The sequence below is a fragment of the Oncorhynchus mykiss genome, chromosome 13 (genome assembly GCF_057628025.1).
Source record: "Oncorhynchus mykiss isolate SJ-2025 chromosome 13, ASM5762802v1, whole genome shotgun sequence".
NCBI lineage: Eukaryota > Metazoa > Chordata > Actinopteri > Salmoniformes > Salmonidae > Oncorhynchus > Oncorhynchus mykiss.
This window is the reverse complement of record NC_143034.1, coordinates 59,145,528-59,162,894: the sequence shown is the minus strand read 5'-3', so window position 1 is coordinate 59,162,894 and position 17,367 is coordinate 59,145,528. Positions and strand designations below refer to the sequence as shown.

The window sequence follows — 17,367 nt, the reverse complement described above, 5'->3', positions numbered from 1 at the left end:
CGTTAAACCGCGTTGGAGTGGTGCTCCTGTGGACCAGCACTGTCAGCCCTCCTACCATTGATAAATAAAGTGATGAAGAAATGAAAGGGTTTAAAATGTCTTTAATTGGTTGGGTGACAATCAAAACAGCAGTTGTACAGTGATTCAAACACACATCAACATACAATAAACCAAATATACAGCTGTCCTTTTACACCTGTCCCCGATCAATGAAAAAATGGTGCAATAGGCCTACTATAGTCAATCTTATTGCTGTGATTCATTTGTCATATTTACACATTTCTCTCCCACATCATCATTATATTGTTACAATTCATTCAGTGATTAATACATTTTCCTATATGTATCCTTCTCACCTTTGCAATACCGAAAGCATTACATCCTGAAGTAAATATGTATTTAGGTATAAGAACTGAATGAGTGACACCACTGGACACCCCAAAATAGAACTAAGATGATCTGAACTCCATACTCACACGTTAGCTTGCAACTAAACAAAACAGCAAGAACAAAAAGTGATCTACATAAGACTTTCATTCAATAAGCTCACAATGAAGCATAAAACCAAACTGTAACAAAGGAGAGTAATGTAACTAGGGTATAAAATAGGCTACAGAACCAAGGCTAAAATAACAGTCCCATAGAAAAGCATTTTTGTGTGATTTATAATATTGCATTTATCTATCTGCCTAATACGGACGGGATTATATTTTTGGCATTATTTGGGTATTTGAGAGACAAATGTTAATTGTCATATTAATAGTGTAGAATATTAGGCAACCTGTCATTAAAAAGGTTTGAATGCTTACCCGAGACCTTCATTTTATCTTGGCACACAAACATACCCAATTGCAATGATGTTTAAGGACAGTTGGCTAAAAATACATTTTCCTAAAGAATATTTCTGATGGCACATACTAATAAATGTGTTAGACTCTATTAAAGCATTGTTTGAGTTCACAGGATCCTCGCAGCGAGTTGAGAAGTGAAAGGTCGTGTCCAGGTGTTCATGGCAACGGGGACTCGTACATATCCTCTCCTGGCTCCTCTTCGAACTTCACCTTGCCGTCAGAGGCATCCAGCTGCAACAGAACACACAGTCTCATTAGAGAAACACACACAGTTTAGTTGAGTCGCACTGATTTAGGAGAGGCCGAATTTATGCTAAACCTCCTGAAATCATTTGAAATATAGCATTTCCAATAGAAATGAAACTGAACCCAATATGTAGAAAATGAATAGCGACACTGACATTCTATTGATCAACAGCTGAATGGGTATTTTGAAAATGTTCTCTGCAGATTCCATTAGGTCCATACTGTTCTCATGTGTATGTGATTTAGCTAACTCTTCTGACCAGTTATCGGGAGGACAACATAAGGTACTGACCTGGGACCAGGCTCCTACCCAAAACATATACATGTGTTGTGATTGCAGTTAACCACAGTAAAACATTTGTGTGCCACTTACACATTTCATTTCCTTGTCAGTGAAGAGTGTTCCAGTGATGGCCATGCGCAGGGGGATGGTGAGGATGAGGACAAAGGGCAGAGCCAGGGAGAAGGCACTCATCTTCACCATCCAGAGAGCTCCTAAACACACCATCTGGATCAGGGTGAACAAGTGCATCTTCATAGTAGTTACCTGCATTAAGGAGATGAGAGAAGGAGGGTTAAGACAGGGGCAACACATTGGATATATACTTATGTTTACCAGGGGCATAACTTTCACTGGGGACGGGTACATTCTGAAATAGCATTTTTGTCCCCCCCAGTTTTATCTTTGGAATGTGATACAAAACGAGGCAATGGTGTGCTTTAGGACCATGAGGACGCCTCCGAGCGGTCGGGTAGGCTGTTTGGAGTGGTTATCCGATTGTATAAAAATTAAATACAAAATTATGTCACTTCTAAAACCAAAGTTGCGCTCCTGATATTTACTATGGTGTAAAACTTGTAAGTGCAAAGGAAATGTATGATTTTTCAGATAATGACGTTGTGATTGCCACAGTGTGTTATTGTGTGGGAATTTTCTGGTATGTTTCATAAATTAAATAATGATATAAAACGATGAAACAGAAAGGAGGACGATTGGGGGGTGGAGAGAGGCAGCATACCCTTTGTGCGTAGGCGTCAGCAGGATAGTATTTCCTGGGTACAATAAGCAGAAGCATTCGGTCCCACATCTGGATCCCACTGAGTGAGGTTATACCCATGTAGAGGAAGATTCCAAACAGAGCCGTCATGGGAATCATCTTCAGGATAGGCTCCAAGAGAATAGACACACCTGGGAATAGCAGGAACAACAAACATTTCTCATACATTTTTAGGAGCTCAACACTGACTGTGCTGAACTTTTCTTTAGACACCCAGTGTTCTGTCTGTTCGTCGGGATCAACTGCATCAGCTAAATCTCAGTAGCCTATATGGTAGCACTTACCGACCATGGCGGCCACAAGCATGCCGCTGATCCTTTGCTCCAGCACCTTCTCGATCTCAGGCTTGGGTCCCTTGCTCATGACAGTGAGGGCGTTGGCATGGGTGACAGAACGCACGGTGGCGGCACTCAGCCAGGGCACCCCAAACAGGGAGGCGATGCCACCCATGGTGACCAGGATGAGCAGGTCCAGATGGAAACCAGAGCCCTTCACCATCTTCCTCTCTGGTTTGCTCACAATCAGCCTAGAAAGGTCAGAGGTCAAACAATGAGAGGAGGCTTGGTGGTTGTGGAGGGACTATGGACATGAAGACGATTGATTTTACTAACGTAGTGATCTGGGACTCGAGGAAGATGAGGATGAAGACCAGCAGGGCTGGCACGCAACACGCCCCCATCATCCAGGCAGGGAAAGGCTTCTTCTCTCCCAGGGGGTTGATGAACCAGCCTCTGGCATTGGGGTTGGACACCATAAGACCCTTGGGCACCACAAGTTTCTGCCAGGGGACACACAAAATACATATGCTGTATTTAATCTATTACTAGACATCCCTTTTTACATGAAACAGTTTAAGGAGTAATATGTCATACACTGAGATCACCTTTTAGTCAAGGCAACACAAACCTATAAATCACTAACCTGAGTGTAGGCATCCTCAATGGTGATATCCACAGCGATCATGAAGAAAATGGCAATGGGAACACCAAAATCTCCAATCATCCGACGAATCTGGTGATAGGGAAAACATGTGTAGTGAAGGCTATCACACACAGAACACAGAGGGGGCTCTCCAGCGCTAAAATACCCTATCCTGATTCATCTCTCTTCAATACTGTCCAGCAGTAACATACTGTGTAAGCACCAGGTTGTTAAAAGTTCGCTTTGCTCACAGACATACGGTAGTCATCACTGTTGAAAACAGCTGTAGCTCTTACCGGTCCAGGGAGGAAGTGGCCATTTTTGAACTGACGGAGGAAGTATGCGATGAAGAAACACCCGAACATAAGACACATGGAAAGCAGGGCGGTGTTGGGGTAGGCCCTCTCATGTATGACCTCGTGCACTGTCTTGTTGCCATCCTCATGATACTCTATGTGCTCCTTGACCACCGGGTGGAAAGGGTTGTCCAGGCTGTCGTTCAAGTGCTCATAATTCAGAACCAGAGGGTGAGCTTTGAAGATCTGAACAACGAGAAGAAAAGTAGGTATGTAGATGAATTAGCAGCGGAGGACAGGAGGGGTGTGAAGGAAAGGAGAAAGACAGGTTTTTATTTTTGTATTTACAGTTGAGGTATAAAAAAGTGCTTAGGATGGTGGATGGATGTAAATGTTGGGATGGATGTGAGGAGATGAGGTGGAGTGATGTGTGGTACCTTGCCGAGCTTGCTGAAGGTCTCGTAGATGAAGATGAGGGAGATGAGGATGGAGAAGATCTCCTGCGTGAAGCGGGAGATGAATTTGACCAGGAAGCTGCCCTCCACAGCCACGATAACCACCACGATGATCACCAGCCACAGGCCTACCCAGATACGGCCCACAATGTACTCAATCTCCTGGGACTTGCAGAACTAGACAATGGGATTTATAAAAATAAGTTGTTCATGTTAATGATGTACTTGCATTGTAACTTTGAAATTCATAGTTATCATAATAGCCAAAGCAAATCATGTCTAATATGATTGACATCCCGAGGACATGAAGCAGTGATGGCTCAGCATACTGTGAGCTAGGGCTCACTGAGCTGTTATGTGAAAGTGCTATGATACATACCGCAAAGAAGGCCTCCTCAAACACCAGCAGTGGCCCAGAGAAGCCAATGACCAGTGTAGGCTGGGCTGCGATGAAGGCGAAGATGATGCCCTGGACGCAGGTGGAGATCATCAGCTCAGACACGCCCATCATGTGCTCCGTCTTATCGGCTGGAGGCAGAGGTCAGGGGGATGAAGGTCATGATTATAACCGCTGTTATGTAGGCCTACCCACAAAACCCATATAGAGTCAGCAGTGCTCCTGTCCTCTTTGATACTAGGTGGGTCCCTCCTTCAGACATGAACTCACCCAGCAGGCCTCCGAAGGTGATGGCAGGGGACAGGGCAGCGAAGTAGATGAAGATGACAGCAGCCAGGACCTGGGGGTCGAGGGCGTCTGTGAAGTCACTGATGTAATGGCGGTACCGCCGCTTCATGTCCTTTATCATCCCGCCGAAGGGAATGCCTGTCCGGGCCAGCGGGTCTTCTCTTGGCTCCTCATCGGCCTCATCAGCTGGATACAAAAACAAAACAAATAATGACTCAAAATGAGCACAGACAGAGCAAGTGTTTTGGATGGGTTTAGACTAGAATCTCCAGAATCTCTGCACGTCAATTTTATTTGGAAAATCATATTAGAAGGAAATGTAGGCCAAACGCAAACAATCCCTAATTTGGAAATTGAATTAACAAGTTATATATAGATTTAGATTAGTTGTAACTACAGGGTTAGTCTGTGTAACTACAGGGTTAGTCCGTGTGACTGACCTTTGGCCCCGCCACCAAATATGATTCGGGTGTCAGAGGGGCGGAGTCTGTCCTTCAGCATTTTCTTCTGGAAGTCAATGATTGGCTGGAGCATGCCCTCGTCCTGGATCTCAGTGGGCGGGATGACGATGCTGCAGTCCATAAAATCAGCGATGGCATTGGTCAATTCCTTGTTAGTCGGGGCTAGGTAAGCCTCCAGACTAAAGACCTGTAGGACCGGAGACATGGGGAGAGCATGGTTAGCCATTGTAAAACACTGAAAAGATTAATCTAGATACTATGAAGCATCTCCTCATTCTTCCCCTCCCCCCTTGCACTCCTTGGCCTTAATAAGTCCCATCCCTCTTTCCACTTCTATTTTCTCACCCAATCAGCCATAAGGGCAGCCATGGCACGGCCACTCTCATGGTAATCCACTCCTCCCTGGCTGGGGCCCACCAGCACAAAGACGAAGCGCACCGGCACAGGGGCCTCCAGGGCCCCCTCTATCACCACAGAGTCCCCCAGCCTGACGAAGGCCACGGCAGGCTTCTCCAGGGAGTCCATCACCCCTGGAACAAACACACACACATAGAGCTTAGATTACAGTCTCCATATTCTTTAGAATAAATGGTTGAATAGGCAAATCAGGCAGAGTATCCAGTTGGGCTCCCGAGTGGCGCAGCGGTTTAAGGCACAGCATCTCAGTACTAGAGGCGTCACTACAGATACCCTGGTTCGATTCCAGGCGGTATCACAACAGGCCGTGATTGGGAGTCCCATAGGGTGGCGCACAATTGGCCCAGCGTCGTCCGGGTTTGGCCAGTGTAGGCCGCCATTGTAAATAAGAATTTGTTCTTAACTGACTTGCCTAGTTAAATCAAATAAATGTAAAAAGTTGGTGGTGAGTTGTATTTCACTTTTCACACACAACTTACCTGAGAGGACAATGGAGGCTTCCACACTATCAGTTGTATCTCTCTGAAAAGCGAAGGGAGGAAGGTCAGTTAATGAGATATCGGGAGAGAAAGATAGATTTATCAAAGAAAGAGGAAGAGAGGTTGAATGAAGTCATGAAGTGCTGGAATGATATTTAGATTTAGCGGTGGGATTTAGATCCTAAGACTAGTGTTACCTGCTTGGTGACAGAGAAGGTCTGCATCTCGATGTCTCCTCCCAGGGGTTGAGCTACAGCTCCCTCAGACTGACTGCGTCTCTGCAGTAGAGCCCTCAGCAGGCCATCTCTATCTGCGGCACGGATCTCACCCTTGCTCCGCAATTCATCCACCACCTTCTCAGCCACAGCAGACAGACTGCTGGCTTGCAGGTCCAGAATGATCGCACCTGAACACACAGACAGAGTTTTGGGATAGGTCAAACATGGCCTGTTGCTGCCTGCCATCTATTTTTGGAAATACGGTTTCATGTGGTGGCTCTGAGAAAAGATTCAATTGCTAATAACCTCGTGAAATTATCCAGATTACGTCAATAAATTATTTTAGATTGAGTGATAAACACAGTGAATTTGTTCCAGATAGTCACCTGTGCTCATGATCTTGCGAAGCTGGATCAGACTCTTGAAGGTGAGGTAGGAGACGTGGGAGGGGCCCCACTTGCCCGTTCCTGGGTTAAAATTCTCCTCATAGCCCACCCAGCGGCCAGTCTCCTGCCAGCTGTTGCCCATGAGCTCATTCAGCTCTACATAGGCCTGAGACACACACACACAACATCATGCTCAGGTTCAAAATGGCAACTTCCTTGTCAATATACTAGGTACCCGTTTATTTTAAGCTATACCCCAAATGGGGCTTACCTGAGCATCCCCTCTGGTGTTGGCGTTGGTGTTCAGGTTCAGATAGGCTGAAATACAGAGAGGTAGTGTTCAGTCCTAGCACTCCATTGGAGGTGTACTTGTGTAGGTGAGACATACAGAGGGGAGTAGAGAGAATGTGTTGATGGGCGTTTAGTGCTCACCCTCTGGGTCGGTGTGAACGACGATGCTCTGGATGGCCTGGTTGCTGTCCTCTTCCTGCCTGCTCTGCTCCAGGTCATAGTTGCCACTGTGGCCCGGTGGGGTCCTGGGGAGGGAGGGGTAGGGGGGTGAACCCGGTTAGTGAGGGGGGGGGGGGGCACGAGACGCAGGTGTGCTGCTCTTCAACACCTGTCCATGTCTCACCAGATCTTACAGACAACAGGCCAGGTTGTGCTCCTTTCTTTCATGAAGTACCTGCAGCTTCTGGTGTTTGGTGTTCTGGCCAAAAGGGGCAGCAAAAGCCTGTATGACGTCTGTATATTCTGTAGGCTCAGAATCATTCGCTGGTTGTGTTACCAGAGATTGGTGACTTCAGTAAGAGACTTGGGCAAGCTCTGCAATATCAGTCCTGCCTTCTCAGATAAGGACGTCATGCTGGTTTAGACCAGTGGGGGGTGGTGTTGTATAATCATTTACAGTAGGCCTACTTTTGATCACTCTCACTGACAATCTAGACAACCACTTGAAGTAGCTGCATTCACAAAACCTTGTTTTTGACTCTTTCACCAATTCATTTAATTCATTCTAATATTGTTCAGGTTGGACTTATTGTATGAGGAAATGCTAATTAGACTTAAAAAATTAACTTTTAAGAGGGGAGAGCACTCACGGTCTGATCGGAGATGGGAAAGCAGAGTCACTCTCCTCCTCATAGGACATGACATCCTGGATGGAATCAGAGAGAGAGAGGTGGGGGGGGGGGGGGGGTCAAAGTAAAAGATGTAAATAAAATGTTACAAATACTTTGAATTCACAATTCACATTTCCCCATCCCATTTACTGCATTATTGCAATAACAATGTGTTTTATCCACCTCTCCAAAAGACAGGTCGTTCTCCATTGGAGTGTGTCAGTGCTTGCTTCGTCTGTCCTTAAACTTTCAGCAACGTTTGTGCATACCCTGTAATGTGAATGCACATTGACATAAATTAATAAACACAAACACACTAGAATTAGACACATGAAATACAGACATGCATTTGACCTTTATTTTACCATTGAAATGAACAATCTCTTACAAGAGAGACCTGGCCAAAAAAGCAAAACACTACAGTTTAAAAAGATAAATGTACACATTGAGCAACAACATGGTTTAGGGAAGTGTCGTGCAACTAAGGGTCAAAACACTGACAGCCCCTCACTTCATTTTAGATCATAGTGTTGACCCTTGCTTTAAACAAATTTAAATGTAGGAGCTCTTGTAAATTCCAGGACTTCTTGAAGCTTGTTCCAAATGGAAGGGGCAGAGAACCCTCCCCGGATTTTGTGTTAAATGCTCTACAACAAAGCTTTCTTAGTGTCCAACAAGCTTTCTCTACCCTTAATCTTGTTCTGAACACCTCCAAAACAAAGGTCATGTGGTTTGGTAAGAAGAATGCCCCTCTTCCCAAGGGTGTGATTACTACCTCTGAGGGTTTAGATCTTGAGGTAGTCACCTCATACAAGTACTTGGGAGTATGGCTAGACAGTATACTGTCCTTCTTTCAGCACATATCAAAGCTGCAGGCTAAAGTTAAATCTAGACTTGGTTTCCTCTATCGTAATCGCTCCTCTTTCACCCCAGCTGCCATACTAACCCTGATTCAGATGACCATCCTACCCATTCTAGATTACAGAGACATCATTTATAGATTGCCAGGTCAGGGTGCTCTCGAGAGGTTAGATGTTCTTTACCATTCGGCCATCAGATTTGCCACCAATGCTCCTTATAGGACACATCACTGCACTCTATACTCCTCTGTAAACTGGTCATCTCTGTATACCCATCGCAAGACCCACTGGTTGATGCTTATTTATAAAACCCTCTTAGGCCTCACTCCCCCCTATCTGAGATATTTACTGCAGCCCTCATCCTCCACATACAACACCCGTTCTGCCAGTCACATTCTGTTAAAGGTCCCCAAAGCACACACATCCCTGGGTCGCTCCTCTTTTCAATTCGCTGCAACTAGCAACTGGAACGAGCTGCAACAAACACTCAAACTGGACAGTTTTATCTCAATCTCTTCATTCAAAGACTCAATCATGGACACTCTTACTGACAGTTGTGGCTGCTTTGTATGGTGTATTGTTGTCGCTACCTTCTTGACCTTTATGCTGTTGTCTGTGCCCAATAATGTTTCTACCATGTTTTTGTGCTGCTACCATGTTGTTGTCATGTTATTTTGCTACCATGCTGTGTTGTCATGTTTTGCTGCCTTCTTATGTTGTTGTCTTAGGTCTCTCATGTTGTGATGTGTGTTTCGTCCTATATTTATATTGTATTTTTTATTTATTTTTTATTATCCCAGGCCCCTTCCCCGAAGGAGGCTATTTGCCTTTTGGTAGGCCGTCATTGTAAATAAGAATTTGTTCTTAACTGACTTGCCTAGTTAAATAAAGGTTAAATAAAACAAATATTTTAAAAACAATGAACCTTTTTCCTCTAGCTCTGTACGGGCCTAAGGCACAGTCAACAATGGACATGTGAGCGCAGGCGATAGTTGTCATTTTTCTGCTGGACAATGTAGGTACACAGATGAAAAGGAAGCTGTCTCAGTATGGCCTTATAAATATAAATATACCAATGATGTAGTCTCCGAAGAGCTAAGGAATGCCAGCCCGCTCTCATATAGAGGGGGGATATTAGGGGATTCCCTCTAATGTCACAATCAATGTTTCAACAGTGATATCGAATAAGACCTTGCTCTAGTCTAGACCTCTCAGGTCTACCTTGACTATTTTGGAGGAGGGGGAAGGGGAGGGGTTTATGGCCCTGAATAATAATTCTGGGAATACCTGAGACTCAACTGCCCCTGCATCAGTTATATAACTGGGGTAATCTGGGTTAAACTCCAACTGTGGTAATCTGGGGTAAACTCTGACTGGGGTAATCTGGGGTAAACTAATTGGGGTAAACTCTAATTGGGGTAATCTGGGGTAAACTCTGACTGGGTTAATCTGGGGTAAACTCTGACTGGGTTAATCTGGGGTAACCTCTAATTGGGTTAATGTGGGGTAAACTCTGACTGGGTTAATCTGGGGTAAATTCTAACTGGGATAATCTGGGGTAAACTCTGACTGGGTTAATCTGGGGTAAACTCTGACTGGGTTAATCTGGGGTAAATTCTAACTGGGCTAATCTGGGGTATACTTTATCTGGGGTAATCTGGTGTCAACTCTAAATGGACTGTTTTTGTCATGTTTTCATGGGCTACTCATACACACAGTGAACCCAAATTGGTCACAATGTGTCACAAGCCCAACCAACAGGGCATATGAACCTCTACATAAGTAAGCCTTATAAACACACTAATGACACATTTTGAGGCCCATTGAATCAAGATACCACCAGCGCATGTCACAGCCCCTATGAGCTGTGCTCCTAACCATGAGTCAGCCGTTGAGACAGTGTGGCCCTTGCAGTGGTTTGAGTAGGAGACTCACAGAGTCTTATCTCTGGGTTACGCCTTCCCCAGGCCAGACAGACACCCTAGTGCTCTAGTCATCCATTACAGTAACTTACAATATTACAACTCATACTGTAACAACTATTTTGTACAGTAACTTGTAATTTAACAGATCTACTCTACTCCAAAAACAGTAAAGATATTTAAAAAAAGGCTGGTGGTAACTCGTGGTAACTCGTGGTACAATGACAGGCAATACAAATTGTATTGTACAGTGAGAAGTAGAATATTTTAATGTGTATTAACTTAAAATTGTGTCTTCATTTATCTGGTTACACAATGAATATGTAGTGCTCCAAATACACATAAAACAATGCTGATTAGAAATACTATGCAAATGTGTTTAACATTGAAACAACAGAGGCTGATGGACAGATAAGAAGACACTGTACACTACCGCCATCGTCTCTCAAACCTAGAGCTTTTTAAACCTCCGTCGACCACTAAATGAAGGTGAGCGGGAAAACTTAAAAAAGTCAACTTTCTTCACATATACCATCACTAATTAAACTGATGAAGAGAAGTGTGATGTTAGCTGTTATTTGAAACATCACGGACCACAACCAAACACTACAGACCTTAAATTGTACTATACAACTCCCACATAATGCTGGTTAGATTTTACAGTCATTTTTGTACCAATTTCAAACAAGAAATAAAGCACCTGGATCATTGTACGGTTAGTTAGCAACAGACTAATCGAGAGACTTGGGTTGTAGAAAGACAAACTCCAACTTGCAGCTATGTCATTCCAAAAATGTATTCTCACTGATAGGCATATAGGATAAAATTTTAGTATAAACCTCAGATACATGGAAAGTTAGATAAAGTTGTCTGTCGCATGTTTCATTCAAATCCCCACCTTTTCTCATCTATACTCCACTCAATACCACTGACCCCAAAGCCCCCTCAATGACAGACCCCAGTAAAGGACCCCCAGCCTGGGAGGCCACACCCTTACCTGCACCAAGGTGATCCAGCCTAGTCTGTGGCAGTAGAAATAGGTTGATCGCCACGATGCTAACGTAAACGTACCCAATGATAGAGTGATCTGGGGCGGATGGAGAGGCAGAGAGAGAGAGAGAGAGAAAATGGAGGGAACACCCATTTGAAAGTACGCCGGGGCAAGAAACGCTGTACTACGTTCAGCACCAAAGGGTATAGAGAGATAAGGCCTGTGTGACAGACAAACAGCCCTATCGATGTGGCCCACCTTGGGCCAGGGATATCCCAACCCTCCTCTCTCCCCTCCGCCCTCTCTGTTTGGAATGCTGCCAAGTCAGGACACAGGGTGCCAGAGAGACCAAACCTGTATGGACCAACAGGACCAGCTTCACCCTGCATGGAGGGGAAAGGGGGTATGGAAGGGGGGCACTCTATCAGAACGTGAGCATCTTGACTTCTGACGTCATCTTGTTAACATACTAGGGATTCCCTTCTATGAAGGGAGGGATTCCCCCTCATGATGACATTGAGTGGGTTTTATTATTAAATTCATATTACATTTTTCATTAAGAGCTGCCAAACTTATAAGCAGGCCTCGGTCACACTTTATTTGGATAGTCCGGATTTTCCATCAGTAGATGGTCTACAGATGGTCATACTATCAACAATCTGTTAGGGTTAGGTTAAGAATAAGGGTCAGAGTAAGGTTAGGGTTAGAGTTAAGTTTAGGGTTAGAATAACGGTTAAGGTTTGGGTTAGAGCTAGGGTTAGTAGATAGTTAGTTGAAATGTTACTGATAGTCTGTAGATAGTCCGTATAGCATCTACAAATGGACTATCCAAATAAAGTGTTACCAGGCCCCCACTGACACATGTCATACTGTATGACCTACTGTAACTCCCCCATCACCCCGTGGCTTAACGTTCACACCATCAGGTCGACCTTGATCCATTTAGGGCCTTGATTGGGTCTTGTTTCTCAAACACAAGAAACTGATGACAGCAACATACAATGAAACAAGTAAATATATCTTGTGTATCGAAATATAGAGAGTGCCTGATGGTGGGGGTTTGTGGGTGACCTGTACCGTACCTCTATGAGACAGGAGAGGGACATCCATCCTGGCTTTTAATGAGATATACAGAGATTGAAATATTTAGCTATATTTCCATTTGCTCTGATTCTACAAAACACACAACATGCTGTATCTGTATTTGTAGCTAAATACCTGTATGAACAATCTCTCCAGCTTTGCGTGAGGAACTTTCTCTATTTTGTGCACCTCCTGTAAGGGAAATAACAAAATGTTTATACTACTGTAAATGCCGGCCCTTGTAATTGAAAAAACGTATAGCCCGGTAAAAAAATATAATAATAATTAACTGTCTCAATGCTCGTTGGATCTTTCTTTTTTGGGGGGGAGGTAACTTTGAGGAAATCAATAACATCCCCTGTTACCACTCAACAAATGTTGTTACTTTAAACGTGAATGTTATTGATGCACCACCACCATTCTTGCCAGTAGTCAATTAATGCTGAATCAATCTGTGAAAAGCATGAATTGGACATTAGAAATATGACAGTGTGTTCATCCATGCTCATGACAGAGGGGTTACTAGATAAGCAGTGGACCACACCCATGTGTTTACTTTAGAGCTTACCCTATGAGGTCCGGAGCCTGATGGTTTTCTGTTCTACCTGATAATTAATTGCACCCACCTGGTGTCCCAGGTCTAAATCGGTCCCTTATTAGAGGGGAACAATTAAAAGTGGAACTGTCTTCAAGGCTTCAAGTTGAATTTCAGGGCTCTAGATGTTCACTGCACTTAGGCTTTTGCATTCACAATTTTTCCCCATTTACTATAGCACCTATGCTATTTCCCATTTATGGCACCTGTCTCAGAGCTAAACGGTATTGTAATGTAGTCATTGTGAACATGTGATCGGCCTTTTATGTTATGTATATGTAAATTAAATGTTATAAGCAGGAACTGAAGCATTCTGGGAATGATAATAGTGTGTCTTGTTGAGGGAGTATCAAAGTTATTGAATTACTGGGAAAACAATAAATAATAGGACAAATCAAAAGGGGAGAAGCCTGAGAGAGAGAGAGACGGACAGGGATAGAGAAAATAGCGATTTTGCTGTGGCACTGGACGGTTATCATTAATAGTGGAGGTCCATCTGCTGTGTCCATATGCCCCTGTACTGTACCTCTTTAGCATTATCATACGTAATATGCAGAACATAGATGAGGACGTTATTCTCTTGGGGTTGTTTGTCTTGGGAGTCATGGTGTCCTCGGTTCAATCCCTGCAAGGAACACTGTATTCCCGGCCATAGCTACAATATTGACAAACTAAAGAGGCTGTTGGTTGCATCCTTCTTGTGACATACAGTCACTTACCAGCTTCAAAATTGATCAAAACCGATGCAGGAGGGAATCTCCTCTAACAAATCATATGACAAACCAATAACACCATAAAAATTCATACTTCACAGAGTTGAGAAATGACTGTTGACTGGTATGGAGGGGCCTCTTGCAAAAATGATCATGGCAACCCAATCATATATGAATTACACAATGCTAATGTTGAATGCTTCAATTCATAAAGTTCTGATGGGGGAATTGTGTGGCACAAAATGGGCGGCAGACGGTGACAGTACTATGGAGCTCATAGACTGAGACGATAGGCTCTATCAGGCATAGAGCAAGCAGGCTTGCATGAATTATCACTCTTTACCAGAGCCTGTACCCTGGACCCACCTAGCCAGTGTCAGCCACTTACCGCCCAAAGAGCAGAAACTCATAAAGGGCCAAAGTGCAAAACCATCAACAAAGCAAAATGAATTCAACAGACAGTACACTGCGCAGAACATACTGTAGAAGTCAGATAAATGTGAAAACTAATTCAACAAATATCACTTTACAGAATAGGACTTTTTAACACTGAGTTGAGTATGGCAAGTGATATAAAACTGTAGGCAAAGGATTTTGCCTGTGTCACCCTCTAGTGTACAAATGTGCCTCAGTGAAAACAAGTGTCTGTATGGGTTGCGGCCTCCTCTTTCCTCCTGTGTTGCCAGTAAAGCCTGGGTTCTGAACATGACAACAATTAGGAAGAAAACAAACAATGTAATTTGATTTTATTTTGAGATTGAAGTCCTCCCAGTGGGTATCAAACATTGTCATCGGCAATCAATAACAGTATTCAGCGATGATAATTCAAATGGCGTGTGGTGAACATGGTCTGATGTCTCGTTAGTGTAGCAGACAGACCAGTGGGTGGTGGCCTATATTACCATAACTAGCAATTAATCTACTCAACTGACGAGTTCTACTTAAAGCCAATTGCAAAGCATCAGTTGCAATATGGGAGATCAATACACAGTAACACAACGTGAGACAGGCTTCAGCAGCTCAAATTGATTGTTTATCTGGCTGATGATGGTGCTGTAAACAGATAGGCATAGAAGATCTGGAATAAGGAAGTTCCACCCAACCAGTCTTCCCATGTCCTCCCTTTCTCTGATCTCATAACATAGGAGCTGCCAGGACTGGGGTCATCATACTATAAACCTTTCAGCTTTGGTCTACAGTAATCATATAAAGTCCTGGAACACTGCAATGGGAGCAGAGAGAGAGAACAGAAAGGAGTCTCTGCTGTGTGAGTGGTGACAGACATCAGCATTGGTCTGAGTGATAACTGTTGGAGGATGGAGGGAATTGAGATCTACAGGATGACACAAGGTGGGCGATTTCTGGTCCACTTTTCCACTTGCTTGCCATCATAGGTGTTCTGGAGAGCGTCCCTGACCTGAAGGGGCATACACATTGTTGAGACCATTTGTGTCAATTTCAAAACATGTGTCAATTTCAGTGATGTAAACAAACTGGCTGAAGTTGACAGTTCTGCAACTTCAGAGGAGAAAGCTTCCAGTACTCACATCCTTTTCCATGGGGAAGCCACCTGTTTCCAGCTTGGAGAAGACCAGCTCCCCGTTGATCTCCAACTCAAAACTGCCTGCAGAAACAACAGCATCACACTTCTCTTCAAAACAAATGTAGGTTTAACCTTGATGGACACATACACAAAACAGGCATGAAAACTGGTATTTTACCAAAAAGTATAGGTAAACATTACAACATATATTACAATACATTTCACTGTAGCCACTGTGCTTCTACATCTGCATTGCTTGGTTTTTGGGGTTTTAGGCTGGGTTTCTGTATAGCACTTTGTGACAATTGCTGATGTAAAAAGGGCTTTATAAAATAAATGTGATTGATTGGTTATCCAGCTGACCTTTTCGTCCTACAAAGCCTGACACCTCCGCCCCAGGAAACTCCACAGCGACAGCCTGCTGAAGTTTCTTGTAGCGGGGCTCGTACCCTCATTGGCCACTGAAACAGTGATAGAAAACCAAAACTGCGATGAATAATTAAAACGGCATAAAAACAAACAACATAAAGACTCAACCCGAGTGTTAAAAGGTATGGCAGTTGCCATATTTCCATAGTTTGCATTTCCATATTTCCATAATAGAAATGTTCCATGACTTCCAGTTTCCGGCTTCGTTGTTAAACAAACGCATCCTCCCAAATATAAATGAACATAAACCTACCAGTACTCCACTCTGATCTGCACCACACCCATGGCTTTTGACCCAGATTCTTCTCCTCACTCCTTTCTTCTTGATTGTGCTTCGCTGACGTAAAGGTGTTTTGACTGAGGTTGGAGGAGTAAGAAACCTCAATATGAAAATACAATAGGAGCAATCGTAACCTGCCTCCTTAGTTATGAGTAAGTCTAAAAGGGTATATTGGATTACATCTTTACTGTCCCAGGTAGGGTTGGGCCAGTGATCAACTGAAACAGGCAAGTTACTACATGATAGTTAACTGTTTTTTCATGTAAAACAATAAAACACTGCAAAAATAAAAAAACATTGACAATCGAGACACCAAAGGCTCATCATCCTGAGTTATTTGAAGTTTCTATCCTGTTCTTTAGTAATGGATAAGTTCTAGGAAAACATTGAAACGTGTATTGAGACAATAATATAGCTGGGCAGGGTAATGGATTCCATGTGTGTAGTGTCAAGACCATAAAATGCAGGAACAACACCTCCACAAAATGTCATATCTGAGAGGATCTATTCTAGTGACTTGGAAACATTTCAGTTAACAGAAGTACATAGCTAGCTTGATGGCACTGGTATTTTGAGCTGAACACCAGTTAATTGAGGAGGAAATCTGAAATGTAAATTCCAATTGCCCTGAACATCTATTCAATGTGGAATTATAATTTCAGTTTACTTCCTGAATCAAATTAATTAAAATTGACTGCAAACCTGCTTAACACATTCAATACAGGAAGAAAAACTCAGACACACTTTACTTGATCAATGCAGGCACAATGTATGAAATGTACCAAGATGCTTCTTGCTCCAAAGGCTTTTCTCTTCCTACTGCAGTTGTCATGGCTGGCTCTGTTGACATTACAGCGTGGGTGTAGCCTACAGCTGTTCCCATTATAGAATGATCACATGACAGTGGCATTCGATGTCTGAATGCGAACATCAACAAGAGAGTAATTACTGAGACTTGAGTAACACACCTGAGGTGCTATGTTGCCATGGGGATGTACTGTATGGAGAGTTCAGACCTGTGAATGAGCCAATACTCTAATAATACGGTAATATGTTGTTACATAGCCCTTTAGAATTGACATGTTCTCCATTCTAAATCAAATCAAATCAAAATTGTCACATACACATGGTTAGCAGATGTTAATGCGAGTGTAGCGAAATGCTTGTGATTCTAGTTCCGACAATGCAGTAATAACCAACGAGTAATCTAACTAACAATTCCAAAACGACTACCTTATACACACACAAGTGTAAAGGGATAAAGAATATGTACATAAAGATATGTGAATGAGTGATGGTACAGAACGGCATAGGCAAGATGCAGTAGAAGGTATCGAGTACAGTATATACATATGAG

General features: G+C 43.3%; 1 protein-coding gene and 1 pseudogene across 2 annotated transcripts; both read right to left on the bottom strand.

Moving 5' to 3' along the window:
• Positions 1-86: 86 nt before the first annotated feature.
• On the bottom strand, positions 87-11,460 carry LOC100136769 (Band 3). The gene is given in 20 exon segments (NM_001124717.2): positions 87-1,082; positions 1,471-1,644; positions 2,117-2,286; positions 2,440-2,681; positions 2,767-2,933; positions 3,077-3,166; positions 3,373-3,618; positions 3,810-4,004; positions 4,207-4,355; positions 4,495-4,698; positions 4,953-5,160; positions 5,319-5,503; positions 5,870-5,912; positions 6,067-6,275; positions 6,474-6,639; positions 6,745-6,791; positions 6,906-7,009; positions 7,574-7,629; positions 7,778-7,864; positions 11,374-11,460. Coding segments are annotated over 19 exon segments (2,757 nt in total). The 5' UTR covers positions 7,805-7,864; positions 11,374-11,460; the 3' UTR covers positions 87-1,007.
• Positions 11,461-14,487: 3,027 nt separating this feature from the next.
• Positions 14,488-16,888, bottom strand: LOC110486703 (migration and invasion enhancer 1-like; annotated as a pseudogene). The gene is made up of 5 exons (XR_016486028.1): positions 16,793-16,888; positions 15,984-16,087; positions 15,665-15,762; positions 15,306-15,382; positions 14,488-15,175 (listed from the first exon to the last, which is right to left on the bottom strand). The product of XR_016486028.1 is annotated as a migration and invasion enhancer 1-like (transcript).
• Between the last annotated feature and the right edge of the window lie 479 nt (positions 16,889-17,367).